Below are 19653 nucleotides of genomic sequence, written 5' to 3'. Positions count from 1 at the left end.
CACCTTGATGATTCTTGTGGCCACATGAAAGAAAAAAAATTATAAAAATTTTCTAATTACAAGCCTGAAGCTGTTGGTAAGCACACCACTTGGTTAATATTGTTGTCTGTGATCCCTAAACTTTGGGGATTACTGGTACAGAATCTGTGGAGCTTTTCTTTGCAAAGAATGTCCAATTCCTGAGCCACTTGCCTGCAGATTGTGCTTACAGAGATGACTGTACATGGGTATTTTGTGGTCAGAGGCAAAACTGGAGTTGTGCTATATGCTTCTGTAAGGTTAAAGAGAGGGTGAGGAGCACTAGAGAGTATTTCTGATGTCATTTTTTAGCATGGTGTTTGGTAACATTTTCCTACTGAGTTGATAGGAAGTCATAGTGAAGACTGCTCATCTCCTAACACCAGAGACAGAATCAGGGTTAAAGATTTCCCTCTTTCTATTTTCTCTTGCAGGGAGCATTTCTTTTTGTAGTAATTTGTTAATTGGGTTTATCTCTGTTACTGTTACTTTTGAAAATTTGCAATATCTCACTCAAAGCTTCTTTATCATAATCTGGATACAAATGTAAAAATTGCTAATAGGCTTTTTGATTGCCTTGGAACTTGCAGAGGATGGGGGAATATTCCAATTCTAACAGAAATGTTGGGGCAGAAGGTGATTGATTTAGGGATTTTTGCCGATCGAATGCTGCAAATGTTGAGAAAGAATGTGAGGGCAAGGCAATGATTAAAAAAATCCAAACCTGTACCCCACAAACAGAGTAACCTTCTCTCCTTGAGCTATTGTATATTGGGGAAATAAGATGTGAATCCAAACTCTATTGTAGATACACTGTAGGTATGTAAATGTATAACTCAGGAGAAAAAAAAGAGCTGCTAGTAGGGGAGGTAGCAATTGTAAAGCAAGTGCAAAGCATTAGGCTGTGCCTCCCATGAGATCTGTTGCCAGTTATTGTATCTTCCCCATATGTGCAAGTAACATCAGACTAGTGATTTAGTTTCATAGAGATCAGGGAGGCTGCTCATGTTCAAAAAGGTCTTTGTAGCTTCTTATTTCAGCTGTTTGGCTTATTCATGTGATGTGGTTAATATATCCTGGAATGACACGTTTTAATGCACATCTGCTGTTAGATAGCACGTACTGAAACAAATGGCACTTCCTGAACTAACAAAATAGATGGATTCTTACTGTGGCAAAACTGGAGTCATTTGGATAGATATCCTTCAGTTTAATAAAAATACCAGATCTACAGGAAGCAATTAGGAACAGAAGCAGGTAGTCTCTGAGTGTTTGTACAAAAACAAACCCGCCAAATTCCAGAGAACAGTATGTAATAACATACCTGTGTTTCTACTGCAGATATGAAGTGCATTCCAATCTTTATTGTACAGCTATGCTTTTATGAAGCTGTCCTTTCAGCCTTTCAGTTTGGATTCATCAGTGCAAGGGCTGGACATTTCCATAGGACTTAACCCTTTTTCCTTGCGGATCATCATTGCAAACTCCCTTAGGTAGTCTTGTATACTCAGTGTGTGCTCTCTCTTCCTGGGTCCTGTTTTGTTTTAGGGAGGAATGGAGTAGTGAATTCGAGGGGAGCTGGCAGAGCACACTGAGAACACCTGTACCACGTGTGACAATGTGCTTGAAGTACAACACAAGGATTAACATTTTTCCTTCTGCTTTATTCAGCGTGTTCACATGCCAGCAGTCTGCTCGCTTTTTTTGTCCCACTTGTTTGCTACTTGGTTTAGAATAAGATAAGTATGGAGGCAGTGAAATGTTATCATGTTTCTAATGGGTAATTATTAATCAAAATCAAAATGAAAGTGCAGACTCCTGCAGCCTGAAAAAACATAGGCTTTACTCCCGTTGCACGTTTTTCTTTCCTTTTCCTCTTTAACTTTTATAGGTGACAAAATATTTTTGCTTCAGTAAAAATTAGAAGTTCTGGATGGTTACAAGTTTGTTGTCTGCTTTTTATTATGGAAAACAGTTCTTTGTTAAAGTGCTCGCAAGCCCATTTCCTACAGGTAATTTAGTTACCAAGAAGTGTTATGTAACCTTGTTCTCTTCTGTAGCAGCCTAGAACTCGTACACAAAGTCAGGGTTTGACAGCTGAAGAGTGAAATAAGATTCCTTAGGAGGGATTTAAAAAAAAATAATTCAAGATCACTTGCATGTCTCCTTGAACTGCTGCTTGTGCGGGCTTGAACGTCACATTAAGTAGAAGGACTGTGAGAATGTTAAGTAAATGAAGGTCATGTTAAGTAAAAAGGACTGTCTCTGGGAATTTCATGCTGGGCAGGTTGTGTGTGGGTTGCCAGTGGGGTATGCATGGTACAGAGCCTTCAACACTAAATTTGTTCTACCCCTCAATTAAGGAGCATATTGGCTCCCATAATGCAAGAATTCATTTAATGTGACAGTGCCTTCTCTTCTAAAATTCTTTTGCAGTGTTGTTGAATGGCATCAAAATCACCTGAGGAGCAGGACCTTTTATACCCTGTATCTAATTATCTATCTATCTATATATATTACATACCCTGTATCTAATTTTGTATATTATTTACTATTTTCCTAGGTAATCACTCTGATTGTTCTGTGCTCCTCTTTGCATTGTTCTAATGACTTCTATTGTGCATCAAACAGAAACTACAAAGGCTTTTGAAAGGATAGATAAATTATTTATCCCAGTCCCACAAATCCCACAAACCTGCCATTCAGGTTGTTCACTTCTGCTCCTGTCTGGTCTAGATTAACAGCCTTCATTCTCAACTTGAATTTATTTATTTACTTTTTTAATCTGTGTGCTTTTCTCCTGCTATACATCCCCTTGTTATCAGAAGAATCTTTCCCAAAAGTTACATGTTGGTCAGAGCAAATTTGTCAGCTGTTAATGTTCTTTAGCCCTGAGAGCAGTGCCTTGCACTTAAAGTATATGGCTTCTCTGTTCCCCCACTATACTCTGTTTAACATGCATTCGTAGAACAAAGTTATTTTAGGTCTGTGGTTGATATTTAAGTCTCCTCATGTTGATCTACTGTCATTTATATTAACACTTCACTCTTTATTAGAGTAGGAGTTTTATTAAGAGTTCATGTTTTTGTGGGGATTTGAAGATACAGTATTTGATGTCCATGTAATTTAACACCAATCCCAATTATATAATAAAATCAGAATGTTTGCTAAAACATCATGCTTTTATGTTTAGTCAATTGCTATGTTTCCAAGATTATTAGATACAAGAAGTATGTTCTGATGCAGTTGTGAGTTTTCTTAGCTTTTTGAAGTAGTAAACAATATTTTCTCTGTGGTAGCTAGAATTACTTTAAGACATTTTTCCAACTATTGACTCTCTCTGTTGTCTTGGGAACTAAATTAACTGTGATCATTAGTCACCTGTCCAAAATTCATAGTTGAACACTTGTGGTGTGTTGTGGTTGGAGATTTGATAATGATCCCATAAAGGCAGGATGAACTTCCTCAGTGTCAGAGAGCAGTTTGTGGTTAACAGCTTGACCAGAGAGGAGACAGCCTTCAGAAATTACAGCTGGCTTTCTTAAATCAGGAGAGTATTCAGGAAAACTGTTTCTAATTTATATTTCTGTGTCAATTAAAACTTGTTATAGTAACTTCTGTACCATGGGATGGAATTGCATCATTCTATGAACACTTGGGAAGACAGTTATTTTGTAACTTTAAATAAAACCTTTCTTATTCCTGGCAATGGTTTCTCCATTCCCTAATCCTTGATAAAAGGTTACGAACAAAGGAGTTCTGTCTCAGAGTAAGTTGTTGTTGTCTGTTTGAAGATGTTATGTCCCATTTCAGCTGTCTTTTGAAGATTAGTCACATCATTACTTCATGCCACACCATCTTGAAGGGTACAGGTCAGCAGTGCAGTTGTACTGGGAGTAGAGTGGTTCTATCAGTTGTTGAAGCATTACCAGTTTTTGCAAGGACACTTCTTTTTGAAGTTATGACATGGTTTTCCTGCCTGCTCTTAGGGGGAGGATGTGGGCTACAGAAAGATGATTTAGTTTCTTGTGTTCATTTTTGTCTGATGTGTTTGTACAGTAGGTCACTGCATAGGGGAATTGAACAACATTTCTGAAGATATTAATGAACCGCTGCAGTGGAATATTGTAATTTGCATAATCACTGTAGCAATCTGGATTGTAAGGCATTGAGTGATCCAAGGAACTTGTTAGGGACCAAATGTGGAGGTTTTCTGCACTGGGTGGTCAGTCAGTAGTGCAGTGTGAAAAAAAGACCTCTCAGGTTCAAGGCTGCTTCACTATAGTGGAGATACCAGACTCTTGTTTCTGTTTGTGAAAGTCTCACTGTTTTGCTTGACTTTCACCACTCTTTCCCGTGGATGGGAACTTGTAATCTGTGTCAGACAATTTTTATTTGCTTACCTTTGGGTCTAGAAACACTGCTGGCACATCCTTGGCTATGGTCTAGAAAAGGGTACGTGAATTATAATTTTCATGCTGCAGATTTAATTTCCTAAAATTGTTAGACTTTCATAAGGCACATTACCTCTAAACTTCTAGAGTTGCAGGGTGATCTTAATTTGCAAATTTTAATTTTTCTGAATACCTTTTGCAATTAATGTACTGTGGTGGGCTGTGCTGGGTTAACAGCTGGATGTGATGATCTTAAAGGTCTTTTCCAACCTTAATTCAGGAGAATTAAGGAGGACATTAAACCAGTCTCAAGATTTGTGTTCTAAATATTTGTTCAAGAGGTACAAATGTTCTAATTTTAAGATAGTCAAATTGGCAAAAATGACCAGCTAGATGAGTAATAGTGCACAGTTGTTATGGAAATTAATAGGTGTGTTTGTTTTTAAAAATAAATAAATAAGGCTCCTGATCCAAATCTCTCATCCAAAAAAGTGAAATGAAGACATTATTCTTTGGGTATGACTTAATGAAAAAAGCTGAGCTAACAGTTTAGAACTACTAGGAGGAGAAAAACCAACCTTTTCCCTGTCCTGTCCTTATTTGTACCTGAGAGGTTTTTTTACCATTTATCTTCATGAGTTCTGGTGCTTTTCTCATGCCACAGTAACTTGTTCAGCTCACAAAAACAGCAGACAAGAGATCTGGCAAAAGAAAGAATGTTTGGACTGCTGACTTACCTGTGTGAGGAGATGAATGTTAGTTTGTAATAAGGGGGCAGGGAGAGGGTACAGTGCCAGTGGAAGAGCAGGAAGAGAGGGAGGAAGAGGAATTTGGGTAGAGGGGGACGTGAGGTTTATACTTCTACAAGTAAATTGTCAATTCACTTCAGCCATACTGTAAAATCCTATTCACTGTCAGCCCTTGGGAATGTGAATGCAGCACAGTAAGCTGTGTCAAGCTGAACACAAAGAAATGTGTAATAAGGATTGAAGTTTGTATGGTTAGGTAAAGAGGTGAATAGGAAAGCACAACTCAGAAGACCCAAATCATATCCTTTTTTGCTAGTTTTATTTCTGACTTGAAAAGGACTTTTGTAGCTGAAAGCTCTTCTTTTGTTGTTTGCTTGTTCTCTTGGTTTTTTTAGGGTTTTTGTTTACTTATTTTTGTTTGAGGTTTTTTGTAGGCTTTGGTTTGGATTTTGATTTTTTTTTTCATCCCCCAGTTATGTGATTTGCCTAATAAACCCTAGAAACCCCAAACTTTGGTTTGCATATTGCACTTGGAGGGGATGGTTGGAAGGTCAAACCAAGTGGCATTTGGCCTGTATTGTGAGATCATTTATAGAGAGGAGAAATTCCTGTTGCTTCTTATCTGGGCATACATACATATATAAGCAAAGCATACGTGCATACGTACAGCAGAAAATTAGAAAATACTATCCATTCTGAGGACTAATTTTACAGAGTTACTCATGTAATATAAATGTTTTTGTAATAAAATTTAATCAAAACAAAAAATAGACCACTACTGTGATGTCTTGCCGAACATTTTGTATTAGGGATAATGACTTCTCATAAAGAAATTTGTTACCTAATTTTCCAGTCAGCATAAGTGCTCTAGAGAGAAATTCCTGGTCCCCCACTGCCTATAACTGAAACAAAAGTATTTTAATTACATTTAATCTCATTTGAACATCATACAAGTGTTTCCAGTAATTTCCTCTCCCTAGAATGCCTTTCAGTGAAAAATTCAGGAAAGGATGCTCCACTTGGGGTGATCAATTCACCCTCTACAGAATTTGAGCAGCTGTTTCAAGTCCACATGGATAAACCAGCCCTATCCTCCCCACTTCCTCCTTTCTGCTCTCCCCAGGAAGTGTACTCGGACAAACTCAACCAGCTTCTTTGTTTGTAAGTGTGACTCGTGGAGGGTCATTTTGGCCAGCTCACCACACCCTGTGATTCCCTCCTTAGGGACCACCAAGTGCTGTGCACTGCTGGGTGTGGGTGTGGGGTGGAGAAGTGTGAGCCCTTCCCAGTGTCTCCAGGCCAGCCAGCCTTAGCGCTGAGCTGCAGGCCAGTCACCAAAATGATTTTTGTGTATGAATCTGAGGCAGATTTCAAAATGGGCTGTTATTTATCCCTAGAGAAGCTCATCAAAGGAGCGCTTCTGCCTCAGTGTGAAAGTGATTGTTACAAGGCATCCTTTAAATGTACAATATTTCCTATGGTAATCAGAAGTTACATGAGTTTAGCAAAATAAAAACAAAACAACTTGGCAGGTTGTTTGATCTGTTTCTCTTCCAGTGCAGAATTGTTCTACCAGTGACATTTGTATGAAGAAACACTGTGTGAGTTTGAAAGCCTGCAGCCTGAACTGGGTGTGTGTTTATACAGCAAACCATTTGTGATGGTTGGTGTGAGAATTGTGGCTCACCATCACTTTGACATACGTGTACTTCAGGGTAGAGGTGGTGTTTTGAAATAGCCATCATTCATAGTGGGAGACAAGGGACACTCCTGCTACTGACTGAAAAGTTGGGGAGTAGTTCAGGGCATCTTGGCTGCAAATCCCAAAGCACAGCCCATGATAATAGTGAGGAAACATAACTTCCTTCTTCTCATGGTACTCCACAGGTGGCACAAATAATGAACATGTGAAAAGTCTTCAGGTGGAGAATCAAGACAGAATTGGAATTTGGGGTTCAATTTTGTGATGTCACGTGTTCCACAGAGTTTCACTGTGTTTCATTGAAATGTGTTTCATTTTTCTGCACTGATCTTTCCGTGATTAGGACTCTACCTGGAAAAATTACAGGTGTGGTTTTTGAGAGCACAATTTTAATGATAATCACTTACTGTCTAATATTTTTATTGGAATTTCTCAGCACCCAAGTGTTTAATCAAGCAGTGTCTTCCTAATATTTATTACTTTGTTCACATGGTAATGAATTCCAAATTACTCTCTGTATTTGCAAAGAGGAAATTGCAGTTTCTTGAACAGTTGGGTAACTGTCTGATAAATGCTCTTTTTCTTAGCAGTTTATATGATTTCTGGCTTCTCATTCAACACTGTCAGTGGTTCTGCATTCCATCTTCTGAGAAGATTCAAATTCTTAAAGTTTGATTAAAAAGACTGCTTCAAAAGTTCTTTGGATTGTTTGAATGTGGTTTCAGTGGTGTGGTTCTTAGTTTGTCTTTGTTTTTCTGAAAGGAAAGCTTCCTAGTGATTGGAGCATGTTGGAGAGAGGCTTTAGAGGTACTTACTATGTGCAGCATTAGCCTGGCTGACTTTCACTGGTCATTTCAGAATATAAGGAATAGTAGCTTTTAGTATTCCTAGCAGTGAATAGCACCTCTCCTAAGCAGTGGCCTCTGGTTTATTGGTTGGTTTGTTTGTTGTGAAACCACATACATGGAATCACAGAATGGTTTGATTTGGAAGTGACCTTAAAGCTCATCTCATTCCAACCCCCTGCAGTGCTCAGGGGCACCTTCCACTAGGCCAGGGTGGTGGGAGCCCCATCCAACCTGGCCTTGGACACTTCCAGGGGTGGGGTATCCACCACTTCTCTGGGAACCTGTGCCAGGATCTCACCACCCTTGCAGTGAAAAGTTTTTTTCCCAATATTTAATCTAAATCTACCTTCTTTCAATTTAAATGAAAGGAAGGGTGCATAGATTTATATGAGAGTTATTCCACTCTGAATACTGAACACTGCTGGGGTTTTTTTCCTTGAAATGTGTATGCAATATTTCTACTTCATTTAAGGCTTTTGTAAGGTTTGAACCTGAGCACATCTCAAAGGGCTTTGCTGTGCTGACAGATGTTTTTGCAAGAGTTACTTCTGTGTTAAGTTTTGAATCTGTGAGGGAATGAACTGAAGGCGTAGGTGTGAACACCATGACCACAGAACAGCTCTGTCAGTGAACTTCAGACCTCAACCAGGTCAGCAGTGCTAGGCCCCTTTGAGCTGGGCTTTCCAGACTTACCAAATACCTTCCTTACTTCTCCCTGACAGGTAAGTAAATTCTTTGTTGGCCTAAATAAATTTTAAAACCCTCCTACACCTCCTCCACTGAACTAAACCCACAAAAAATGTGTTCCAGAAGTGGTAAGACTGATGCACTGGCCTGCTCTGCACTCTAGTTACTACCATCATTTTATCTGAAATACTAGTTGATTTTTTTGAAAGTACCTTACAATTCATGTTCACAATTCCTATAGTGTTAGTGTAGACTTGTATTCTAACTATAATTTTAGGAAAGAGTGGACTCATTGGTTCCACACTTTGTGGAATCACTGAAACCTTTGTTTCTCCTGCTGTACAACTGGAGTTCTCTAGGGAGTCTTTCAGCCAGAGGTTTATGAGCTGATGTTTGGCTCTGCTTGGGCCCATGTGCACATGCACAATGCAGTGACTATTGATGGGCAGCCAGTGTGCAATCTAAATTCATGTAGAAATGAAACATAAATCACACTAAGTTTGTAAGATCTTTCAGAAGGGCCTCCAGGTGTTTGATACACAGTTCAGAAGGGATTCAATACCGTGACTAAACTGTAATCATAATTCATTGTTTATAAAAGCACATAGCATTCTATAGACATTCAGCTCTCTGAGAGCTGTTTGCATTTGTTATTCCATCAGATAATGTTATAAAGTTCAGTGCCATTCATCAATGAACTTTGGTTCCAAATTTAATTTCTAAAACTGTATTTACACTTTTCTAGTGGAGTAAACAAGTGTCTATGGAGTCTAATGAATCCTACTTTCCATGTCATTGAAGTCTATGTTGTAGGTACAAGGTGCTCTGAAACTTATTGACATGTAGGTCCTGCCTATTGACAATCATATTCCTCTTAGAATTAATTTTTCTCGTGTTTCTTAAGAATGTTTAGTCAAGCTGAAATGCACGGGCCTGATTAATGGAGAAATGACAGAATCCCCTTCTTGGCATATTTTTTGTGTATAAACTCAAGTTCATTATTTCAATCTCCAAACCAGTGCACTCTTGTCCTGTGTGAAGTGCTGTTTATGCCATGAAGCATGTTACAGGATTAGATTGCTTTGAGAACATGCCCTGAAGGTATTTTGTCTAAATGATTTAAGTGAAGCTGATTTTTGAAATGGTTTTAACATACACCTTCATAAACAAACATACACAGATGGTATTTGAAATCAAGGCTGCTTGGGTTTAGATGGTTACACAGCAGGTGCAGTGTTCTCCTGGAGGTTCTTGACCCTTTTTTATAGTTTCTGTGTAGTGGTATTTTAATGTAATTGAAATGTGAGGGTAAACTGCCCAACATTGTCAGGTAGTGCTCAGAGCTGTGTCCTCTGAACATCACATGGAGGAAGACTTGCAGAAGTGAGTGTACATTCGTGTGACTGAAGTAATTGTTCATAGCTTAGAAATCCTGAGCTAAGACTTGTATGTAGTCTTCAAATAAAATGCTACATTTTTTTCTTTTTTTTTCTTTTTTTTTTTTTTTTAGTATGGAAAGTAACACGATGGCTGCAAGAAGTGATCTCACCTAGCACTAAATATCCAGTGATGGTGAGAAGTAGATGCTTAGAGAAGAGTCCAAAACGGAAATAGCTGGTCATGGTGTTTCCCAAAATATTGCCCCAACAGTCAAGAAGTTGTGTCTGAGAATGTTTCTTAGGAGCAGCATCTTGTGACAGATACTTCCACTGTGTATAATACAAAAGTTGTATGTAATATGAAGAATTAGCTCCTTTTTTTTTGCTCTGAATCTGCCACCATCTGATTTAATCTGATGTAGTTGAACACAGTGAAAAATAATTCCCTATTTGCTTCCTCTGTCAACTGTGGTTTGTAGGTCTTTATCACAGCTGCTCTAATCTCTCTCATTTCTGTATGTCCTATCTGCTTAGCCGTTATCTGCATGAAAGCTGTTCTGTGCCTCTTGTCAGCACTTTCACTTTCAGTCAACCTTGTCTTGCCCTACTGTGATGCAGATGAGGAGGCACAGAACATCCAAATGTTCCAATGTCACATTTTGTTCTAGAATCATTGCACATCCAGAAGTACTGATAACTGTTCTAGTGATTTTGCAGGAATTTCAGGGTTGGGAAGCTAGTGGGGTTTTTGTTTTAAGGACAGCCTACCATAAAATAGAGATGTGCATGATGGGCACAGGAGAACATCTCTGGTTGTACTGCAGCTACTCCTCAAAAGGCCTAGGAGGGTAAGTGTGAGAGCTTATTATATGTTTGAGATATTGGTAAAGTCAAAGGAAAGTGTCCAGCTGAGGACTAGATTTGCCATTTGACTAATCTTATTCTACAGTCATCATTATCTGATTAACAGCATTTAGAAAAATAGGTGATTGTAAAGCCACATCCATTACATGATCTCCCTTTAAAATCAGTTATTTTCAGGGTCTGTGAAGTTATTCTTGTTTGGGCTGCTTCCGTGTGGCTGAAAATATTCTTCCCTCCTCCCCCATCCAGCTTCCTACTCAATTTCCTTTTCCCTGTCTCCTGTATTATAGTCTCTGTCAGACTGATCCTCGGTTGCAAACAGGGCCCCTAATGCTTCCTCTGTCTTTTCAGGAAATTTTCACTACCTTTGTTTTAAGGCAGCCATCAAACAGAATTTGCCTGGCTGCACAGACACTGAAGTGCCTGGTGAGATACCTTGGGCAGAAGTGGTTTTTCACTTTCTCAGCTCGGTACAATGAGAGATGCGGGCAGAGGAGCAATTTGGCTGAACAAGATGAGCAAAAGAACTTTAAAAACATAAGAAACAAACTCCAGCTTGCCAGACAGGAAAAAAGCAGCAGTATAGGTAGGAGGGAAAAAAAAAAAAAGAAAAGTGTGCTGAGGAGGGAGTAAAAGCAATGCTCTGTGTTGTGGCACCGTGACCTCCTCAGTGCCGTGATGCAGGTTCCGCTCAGACCAGCGGCAGCACAGCGCACTCAGTGTGGGGGCCAGTGCCGTGTGTCGGGCTGGACTCGGGTCTGGATTTGGGTCTGTGCCACTGGGGAGCGCTGTCAGTCCTGCCCTCCTGCCCTGCCCTCCTGTGGGACGCTCGGCTGCCAGAGCCGTGGCCGCTCTCGCAGCCATCCACGGGCAGCGCACGGTCCGTGTGTCCCTGTACCCGTGCGCTCTCAGTGCTGCGGCGGCCAGAACGGGGAACGGAAGGCACAGCGAGGCCGGAGGCGCTCGTTCCGCGGCAGCGCCAGCGGGCGGGCCCCGAGGGTGTGGGGGCCCGGCCCCGCCCCTGGGCCCGGCCCGGCCCGGCGCTGCCGCTGCCGCAGTTGGCAGTTGGCGGCGGGCCGGCCGCGGGGGACGCGCTCCGGGCCGCGGGCCGGGGCGCAGCTCAGCCACAGCGCTGCCGGGGGCCGGGCACGGCCGGCGCCTCCCGCCCGCCGCTCGCACCGAGCCGGCGCCGAGCCCCGGGAGCGCCGCTCCGGCAGCCACCATGGTGGCCAAGGATTATCCCTGCTACCTGTCCGCCAAGAGGGCAAATTTCGCCTTGGAAGCGCAGACGGTGACCAGCCCAGCTAAAGAGACCGAGGTACTGCTGACACGGTTGCAACTTTATTTTTTTTATTGTGTGACCTGCATTGCGTTGGGGGAAAGTAACGCGGTTTGAGAACAGGCTGCAGTGTATGGATACCCGTTTTGTTTAGGCATCCTTTGCTGCCTTCTCTAGGTATTCACCTTTCTTTTGGAATAAAGCCAGAAACAGAATCTAGATTTTTTTTGTCATCAGTCGCTTTAGGAAAATGAATCTTTAAAATAGCTGATTGAGACGTAGCTGGTTTATGTACGTAGCTTAAAGAGATTTAGCTGTATTTTATTCCAGGACTAAGCATTACTTACAAATTGTTAAATTTATGTATGAAAAACTTAAATATTTGTACTTTAGGTTAATGTTGGTTTGTGTTTAGGAAAAAACAGTGACATTAAGGATTGTGACTGCTCTGGCGGAAGGCAGAACATTTATCTGAAAGTTTTTATTACTTAAATATATAGTTTCTTTTTTAATCTTGTTTGCTGAGTAACTTGAAGACAGCTTATTAAGTTAGTTTCATTTGATACATCTCCATCAAAGATTAATTACCTCCCCACTTGAATAGGTCTAAAGTAAAAGTAACATAAGCCCAGTGACCTTATTTAATCGTGATGTTAAGCTAAGAACTGAGATGATGCTGCATTGTTGCTTTCCAGTTTACTTTTACAAGAGAGACCTAATTTTTGAGGTTAAGGGAAGTGGAATTCTTTTCAGCTATGTGTTTTTGAAAAATTAACACCTTAATAGTGTGTGTGTGTGTGTGTATGCATCTATGGAAAACACAAGCTGTTAGGTACTAAATGTTTTTCTCAAGGGTACTCATTATAATAATGATAATATTAAAGAAACATGACTTTAGCCTTTACTGCATGAAGGAATTTTTTGTGAATTAATAGAACTGTCAGATCTGTAGAGCTGGAGTGTTGCTCTGTTACAGTTAGGAAGCTTGATTATAATCAAATTCCAAGGAAAAGGCTCAGTGAAAGCTGAGAGCATGAGGAAGTATTGAGTAACAGATGTGATCAATCAAAATTACAACGTGAAAATAGCTTGTGTTTTATACGAACAGGAAAACGCACTCTTCTGCTTTTGAGCTGTTTTCTGAGAGTAGGATGGGATTCCAACGTTCTGAAAAAGAAACTTTTAAATATAAGACCACCCACCACTCAAAAAAATTAAGAAAGCAGAAATAAAAGCTACTCTTTGGGAAAGGCATTATAAGGACTGGTGCATGCAGCCTGTTTCTTTGAAAACTGTACGGGGGAAAAATCCTTTAGCTCTAATATGAAGCCGTTCTTTCAGCTTTTAGTATTCACAAGGGGAATTAAAGCTGTTGGGCGCCTTCTAGCACAGCTGGGTGTTACTGCAGCAGAGCTGTCCGGGCTGGGCGTTTCTGCCTTTGGAAACACCGGTTTCCTTCTAGTTATTAACATGTGAATTTGGTTGGTTTTTTTTAATAATTCAAATTGTGCATAAATGTTGGTATATTTGGATTAGAACAGATTTTCTGCTATATAGATGTTTTGAGGAACAAGGCAGAAAAGGGAACTGAGGATTTCTGCTTCCGGCTCTTTCTTTCAGCAATGCCAGCTCCCTTGGCATAAACTCTGTGGAAAGTTGCACAGCCACAAAACGATGACAAATGAAATTTCCGAAATATATGTAAACACTAAAATCTGGTTTCTGATAAAAACCTGTTGTTCTAGTCCAAGTCATCATAGTTGTTTTTAAGTGCAGTTTAAGGGCAGCAAAACACTGCAGTACCTAGTACCTGAGTTAATATGGCAAACACTATAAGGTCTTTACTTGAACCATTACATGCCCCACATAAAACCCTGTAGTACAATTCTAGGGATGAACAGTACAGAGGTGTTGGGTTCTTCCCAACTTTTTTTATAATTCAAAAATAGAAACAGTAACATCTGTAACTTGCTTACTTTAGTTATAAAAAGCCCCACGCCTTTCCCGATGACAAACATTATTTTCCATTTTTCACCTTCTAAAGCCAACACCCAGACTGGGTGGGCAGCAGGTGAGAAGGAGCATTCACAGCCACAGATTAAGGTTTAAAGGTCTGAATGTGAAGGCATGGGAAGGAACTCCCGAACTCCTCAGAGTAAGGATGTCCTGTTCTGCCATACAGGATCCAACACGGTACCTGGATTTAGGCTCTGAAAACTACAAGGGGGGCATAGAGTTCCTCTGCTCTGTGTGTCCAGTATGCTGTATGTCTGCTTACAGCCCTTCCAGTGCAGAACTCTGACCTCGGAGCCAGGGCTGTTTGCAGCCTGTCTTCTGTTGTCTCCTGCCATCCTCCCAGCACTGTGCAGGAGCTCTGGGCTGCCTGGTGCTCAGGATGGTGTTTATTTGGGGGATGGTGTTTATTTGTGTTTATTTGGGAACTGGGAATGTGAAGGGGAACCCACCAACCTCTAGGCCATGGCACTTCATTAACAGGGAACCAGGCATGGAGCCAGAGGGAGAGGGGCCAAAAGATTATGAGATAAGCTCCAAATCATGAATTTTCTTTGATCTTGCTAAGTGTATGTATTTCATGTTAATGAAATACTAGTAAGTTGCAGTTTTGACATATTTCAGGTAAGTTCATGTGCAGTGTAGCTGGAAACATGTCAAACCCCTGCACTTGGAATTGGTGATCTGTTCTGCTTAATGGCAGTGTGAAACAAACAGGTTGTCTTTATTTTTCCATTTAGTAAATCACTGTATGATATCTGCTGGTTAATTGGCAGTCCAGGTTAATATCCAGTCAGTTCCAGAATGGAAAAGGTCTTTCTTAGATTGCCTGTACAAGCAGCTTGTAATGAGAGGAAATGCAGAATTTAATCAACTCTGCATTAGTTGTCTGGGTTTTTCAGGGTTTCTGTAGCTTGTGTTAATTCACCTCAGTGTGAGGTTTTTCTGTTAATTTGCCTTCATTTCCTAACTCCTGGTAGAGGTATTGATTTCTGGATATTGCAGACAAATGATCAGTCAAGATTGCTGGATGCAGCTTGTGCTTATGCTGCTGACACTTGAGTGGCTCTGCCCTGCCTGTGGCAAATGAAATCTGCCCTAAGGGTGGTGACCAGCAGGGCAGCCTGTGTGCAGCCAGGAGCCAATCCTTGATTAACACATGGGGGGATAACATCATGCAAACTTCACTGTTGTCTTTGACCAGGAATATCTCACCACTTCCCTAAATGGCTGTTCATTGTACCCCAGCTATCATTTCAGGTTCTCTTCTTTGTAATGCTGTGATTAAAACAAAATGTCTTTGGATTTTCCTTTGTTTGCATGCTGGTTTTGAGGAGACTGACAGAGGAGGAACAACAAACCTCTCCCTGCTACCATCAGGGAGTGCAGGTGGTGCATGGGACCTTATGGATTTCAAGGAAAATTGTGTCACCAATGCACACACTTACTTAATTGTATGATCAAGTTGCCTTTGTGTCAATTCACTAAAATTGCTTATTAAATTCTCCTTGAGATGCAGGCAGTTTTAGTGGAGGGATGCCCCAAGTTTTAGTATGGACTCATGTGGATGATTTAATTACCTTTGTACAACACTGAACTATACTTAGAGCTGCTTTAGAGTCACCTACTTTGTTTTTCTTTACCATACACCTCATTTCTAAAGGAAGCACTGTTCTTTAATTTTCAATCATAGCATCTTTCTAAGATACTATGAAGCAAAGGGAAATCAAATCCTCTGCTGTTTCAGTATAAAACCCCAGTCTTTAGTGCCAAAATCAATTAAGAATGTTGTTCTGGTTTTCTACTTGCTTTGCTCTGAGGGTACATAAAGCTTGAGATGCTTGGTTTAATTTATTTTTAGACTTAAGTGTTTGCTGTGTTAAGGATTGTTGTAACATAGGTTGTTTTTTCTATTTTAACCTTTTTTGTTTTGTTTTGTTTTTTATCCTGCTGAAGGTTAAATACTGATAACATCCTGTGGAACTGAGCTTGAATGTGGGGTTTTTTTTATTAAACTCCAAGTTTCAGGGGCATTTATTAGAGTTGTTTAATCTGAGGCCAATTTAAGTAGTAGCAGACTAACAAAAATAATATTGTTGGGCTTCCTGCCATGACAAATGTTGACTTACCCTTATAAAGTTGACTAAAAACTAATAACCTTTAAAGTATGGAAACCTTTAAGGCATATGGAAATATAGCCAGTTACTTGAAATCTGAAACAGGATGGTTCTGTTTGAGTTTACTGGCACTGCTTGTGAATTAGGTATGAAACAAAGGTTACTGTACTGTTTCAATTTATAGTGTCTTCTATTTAGTACACTCAACACTCTTGAGACTAACTGAAGTTAAAACATTTTTCCCTAATGAATGCTGCCATAGCACAGAATGAATGCTTTGGATGTCTGTTTGTTCTGACTCACATCAAAAATGGAAAAAACTTAAACAGCATGATTTTTATAAAATGTTAAGCAAGGTAGCTACCTTAAATCCAGAATTACTGCTGTAAATGTCTCAGAACATGCTCAACTCCAGTAAGTTGGGATTCTAACAGGCATTGGCAATTTCAGCTACTTTGTGTGTGGGTTCAGTTGGCCTCTGAAGGTTAAAGGTAAACAGGATAAATTCTACTCTTCTGAAATGCTACGTTTCTGTACCAGTTTTCACATAGCACTTATTTTCTCTGCTGGGTAAAAACCTTTGTAAATTCCTTTTGTTGAGTTTAGTTTTAAATACAATCAGAAAAATCAACACAATATCCTGGTCACAGTAGTGCAGCAGACGCAAGAATAATGGCCCCTCAGGGGAACATTTTCCCTTGTTTGTCGGATTCAGCACCACTCCTCCGACATGGAGACCGCTGTTGAAGCTGCTGATAAGAGATGGGAGTCAGGTGGAAAAACAGTCATAGCAGCAGTGAACATAATTGGCTCTTCACTGGCAGGAAATCATGGGCTTGGCCCTTGAGGGGCACAGAGTGGAAGAATTTTGAAGTGAGGTACTGGAGCAAGTGAAGACCTTTTATATGGCACCTAGACTACTATTCAGCATGTGTTATCCAGGTCATTGGTTCTGATGTTCTTAGGGCAATATGGAGGGAATCTGGCCTCATTCTTTTTGTTTCCTTTCTTTCTGTTTGTTTGGAAATGAAAAGCAGTCTTTTGCTAGTGTCATTTATCCACCAAGAGTGATAATTAGGCTGTGTGTGGTCTTGAATGATAATGTATCGAAAACTGACACAGTTAAATGGGTTTAACTCACTCTGCTTTGAACTTTGGGAATATTCCATTCTTTACATACACTAGTAAAAGAGGTTTTTTTAATTTTGCTGATGAAGAGCACCCAAGTATTACCTTCTTCCCCTAAATAGCCTTCTAGAAGATTTCATGCCTGTGTAGTGTGTTCTTGGATACAATATAACCAATTATTAGGTGCTGGTTTCATTAAGGAAGAAGCAGAAATAGCATGAACTTAGCTGTCAGTGCATTGCAGCTAAAGTGCCTGGTTCTTCACGAGATCTTCTGCTTTTACACACTTCCATGCCTGTTTGAATGCTCAGCTTGCCCTTGGAGCAGGTGCTGTGTGCTAAGATTGAGGCTTTTAAAGAGTAATCTGTTTGGGTCTGTGCATCAGACCCAATATAATGATACAAAAGTTACCTTTTTGTCAGGATGTCCTCATTTTGAAATGACCATATCACAGTTTAGAAAGCAAGATGTTACTCGGTCCTGCAAGGCAAAAAGGCTTAAATTTTACTGAAAAGGGAGCTGGCAGTTTAGTCTGCTCAGTGTGGCTTCCTAGCAATGCTCTGGTTGGAGCTGAATGCTGCATTTTCCTGCATTTCCCACAGCAGAAGGGGCTTTTTTGAGAGTTAGAAGATAGAGCTTTCCTTGCTTACTCAGTAGTGTAAACCATTGGGTTAGAGTTTATTTTATAGAAGATACTGGAGATATAATTGTACCTGTAAATAAAAAGTAAATTAGAATGAAGAAGCAATTGGAAGCCCTCTGTCCTTCATGCCTAATTAGAGGCATGGCACCTTTGAAACTTCTTGTTTGATAGCTTCCCATCTTAAATTGGTGATAATCACTGATTATGCTATGGTGATTAGAGTTTCTTCCTACTAATTCTTCAGAAAAGTATATTAGAAAAATGTACAAAGAAGGACAAAGTAGGTGTTTGAAATGTCCACTGTCTGGTTTTCAGAGCTGTCTATATTTTGGACTCAGATTTGCTCCTTTTCTCAGTTTGTTCACAGTTTCAAGTTCTTTCTGAGGCTGCATGTGTTCACGGTATTTGCAGCTTAAATTTTTTTTGTCTCTGAATTCAAATATTCCCAAAGTCATCTTGAGTTCAAATACACAGCTCCCTGCAAAAGCCATCTGCTCATTGTTCTAGCCTAGTCAGGTATTAATTTGACTTCACTTGACTGTTCAGCCTTTGAAGTTCCTGCACTCATGTTTCCCTCAGCTTTATTTAGCCTTATATCAAATTTAAAGCCCTGTCAGATTAATGTTACTTATTCACATATACCAGCTCCACATTTTGGTAACTCTGCCAAACTGTAGTCTGGGTCTTTTTTTTTTAACTGACTTCCCGTATTGCTTTGGCAAGCCTTCATAACTCTGAAAATACAGTCTAACATGCAATAATTTCAAACCTCTGATATAAGGGTTTGGGTTTTTTTTTAAAATACCAATCATAATGGCTTTAAAAGGTCAGGCAGCACATTGTAACTCCTGAATTTTTTTGTGATAACTTGGCCCGCTTCCCAGTCTGGACAGGTGATGGTTGTTGCAATGGATCCAGCCCCTAAATCCTCTCTCTTGATCCCCTCTAAGTTCCCAGAGCTCTGAGGGGGAGGCAGGAGGAGAGGAGCAGGGATGCCTTTGGCAGCTCTGAGGACAGCCTGGAGTCTGGTGTTCATTCCACCAGTGCAGTGTGTCCTCATGGAGCCTCCCTGTGCTGGGCAGACACCGGTCAAGATTCATATCTCAGACGGTTTTATGGCTGTGGGACTTGTGGTTAACTGGAAAATTGGAGAGTCTTCAGAGACAAATTAGTGAAATAATGAACATGTTGGACTAATGTGCAAGTGCAGATTCTGGTCAGTATCTCTGAGTAAAGCAGAACAGTTCATGCAGTCCCCTCTTTGCATTTGTGTTGTTGGCTGTGATGAGCAGAGTCCTTGGTGAGAAAAACACCCCTGTTCAGAACTTGCCCTTGACTGTGGAATTTTTACCTCTCCAGATTGTTGGTCCCAGTAGTTTGTTCAGCTTCTCTGCAGTGCTGGTTTGGAGAGGTGACACAGCTTGAGAATGAGGGTGCTGATGAGAGGGGAGGCAGAGGCAGAATGGATGTAGACAGTACAGCAGAAATCCTGTGATCAGATGTGCAGCAGTTTCAGGATGAATGTCTGGCAGTTTTAGGATTGCTCTGGTAGTGCTGTATTTTCATTGCACAGTCAAAGCCTTATTTGTACAAACTTCATTTTACTACAGCAGAAACGGTTGATTCGGTGCTGATGGCTTTTTTTGTGAGACTTCTCTGAATAAAATGACACCTGGAACACTTAAGATTTGATGAGTTTTCACTTCCAGCTCAGTATCTTAACCTACCACACAGTTGCTAGTGAAGGGCAAAATCATGCTGTAAGTATTCAGAAGATTTTTCCTCATACTTAAGAACTTGTGATTAACAAGATTTTCTTTTAGAACTTATTG

General features: G+C 40.3%; 1 protein-coding gene across 4 annotated transcripts in view; it reads left to right on the top strand.

Annotated features, from left to right (window-relative positions):
- The window catches only part of ARHGEF3 (Rho guanine nucleotide exchange factor 3), a 106352-nt gene that overhangs the window by 71524 nt on the left and 15175 nt on the right, over positions 1-19653 (top strand). The window contains exon 1 of one of the 4 annotated variants that reach the window (XM_059856417.1): positions 11769-11959. The exons of the other annotated variants lie outside the window; for them this stretch is intronic. Within the exon in view, the coding sequence (XP_059712400.1) occupies positions 11864-11959 (96 nt within the window). The 5' untranslated portion in view covers positions 11769-11863. Of the gene's footprint in view, positions 1-11768; positions 11960-19653 lie in introns of those variants that run through there. 4 annotated transcript variants of the gene reach the window in all.

Source organism: Haemorhous mexicanus, chromosome 11 (genome assembly GCF_027477595.1).
Source record: "Haemorhous mexicanus isolate bHaeMex1 chromosome 11, bHaeMex1.pri, whole genome shotgun sequence".
NCBI classification, from domain to species: domain Eukaryota; kingdom Metazoa; phylum Chordata; class Aves; order Passeriformes; family Fringillidae; genus Haemorhous; species Haemorhous mexicanus.
This window is presented reverse-complemented; position numbering and strand designations above follow the sequence as displayed.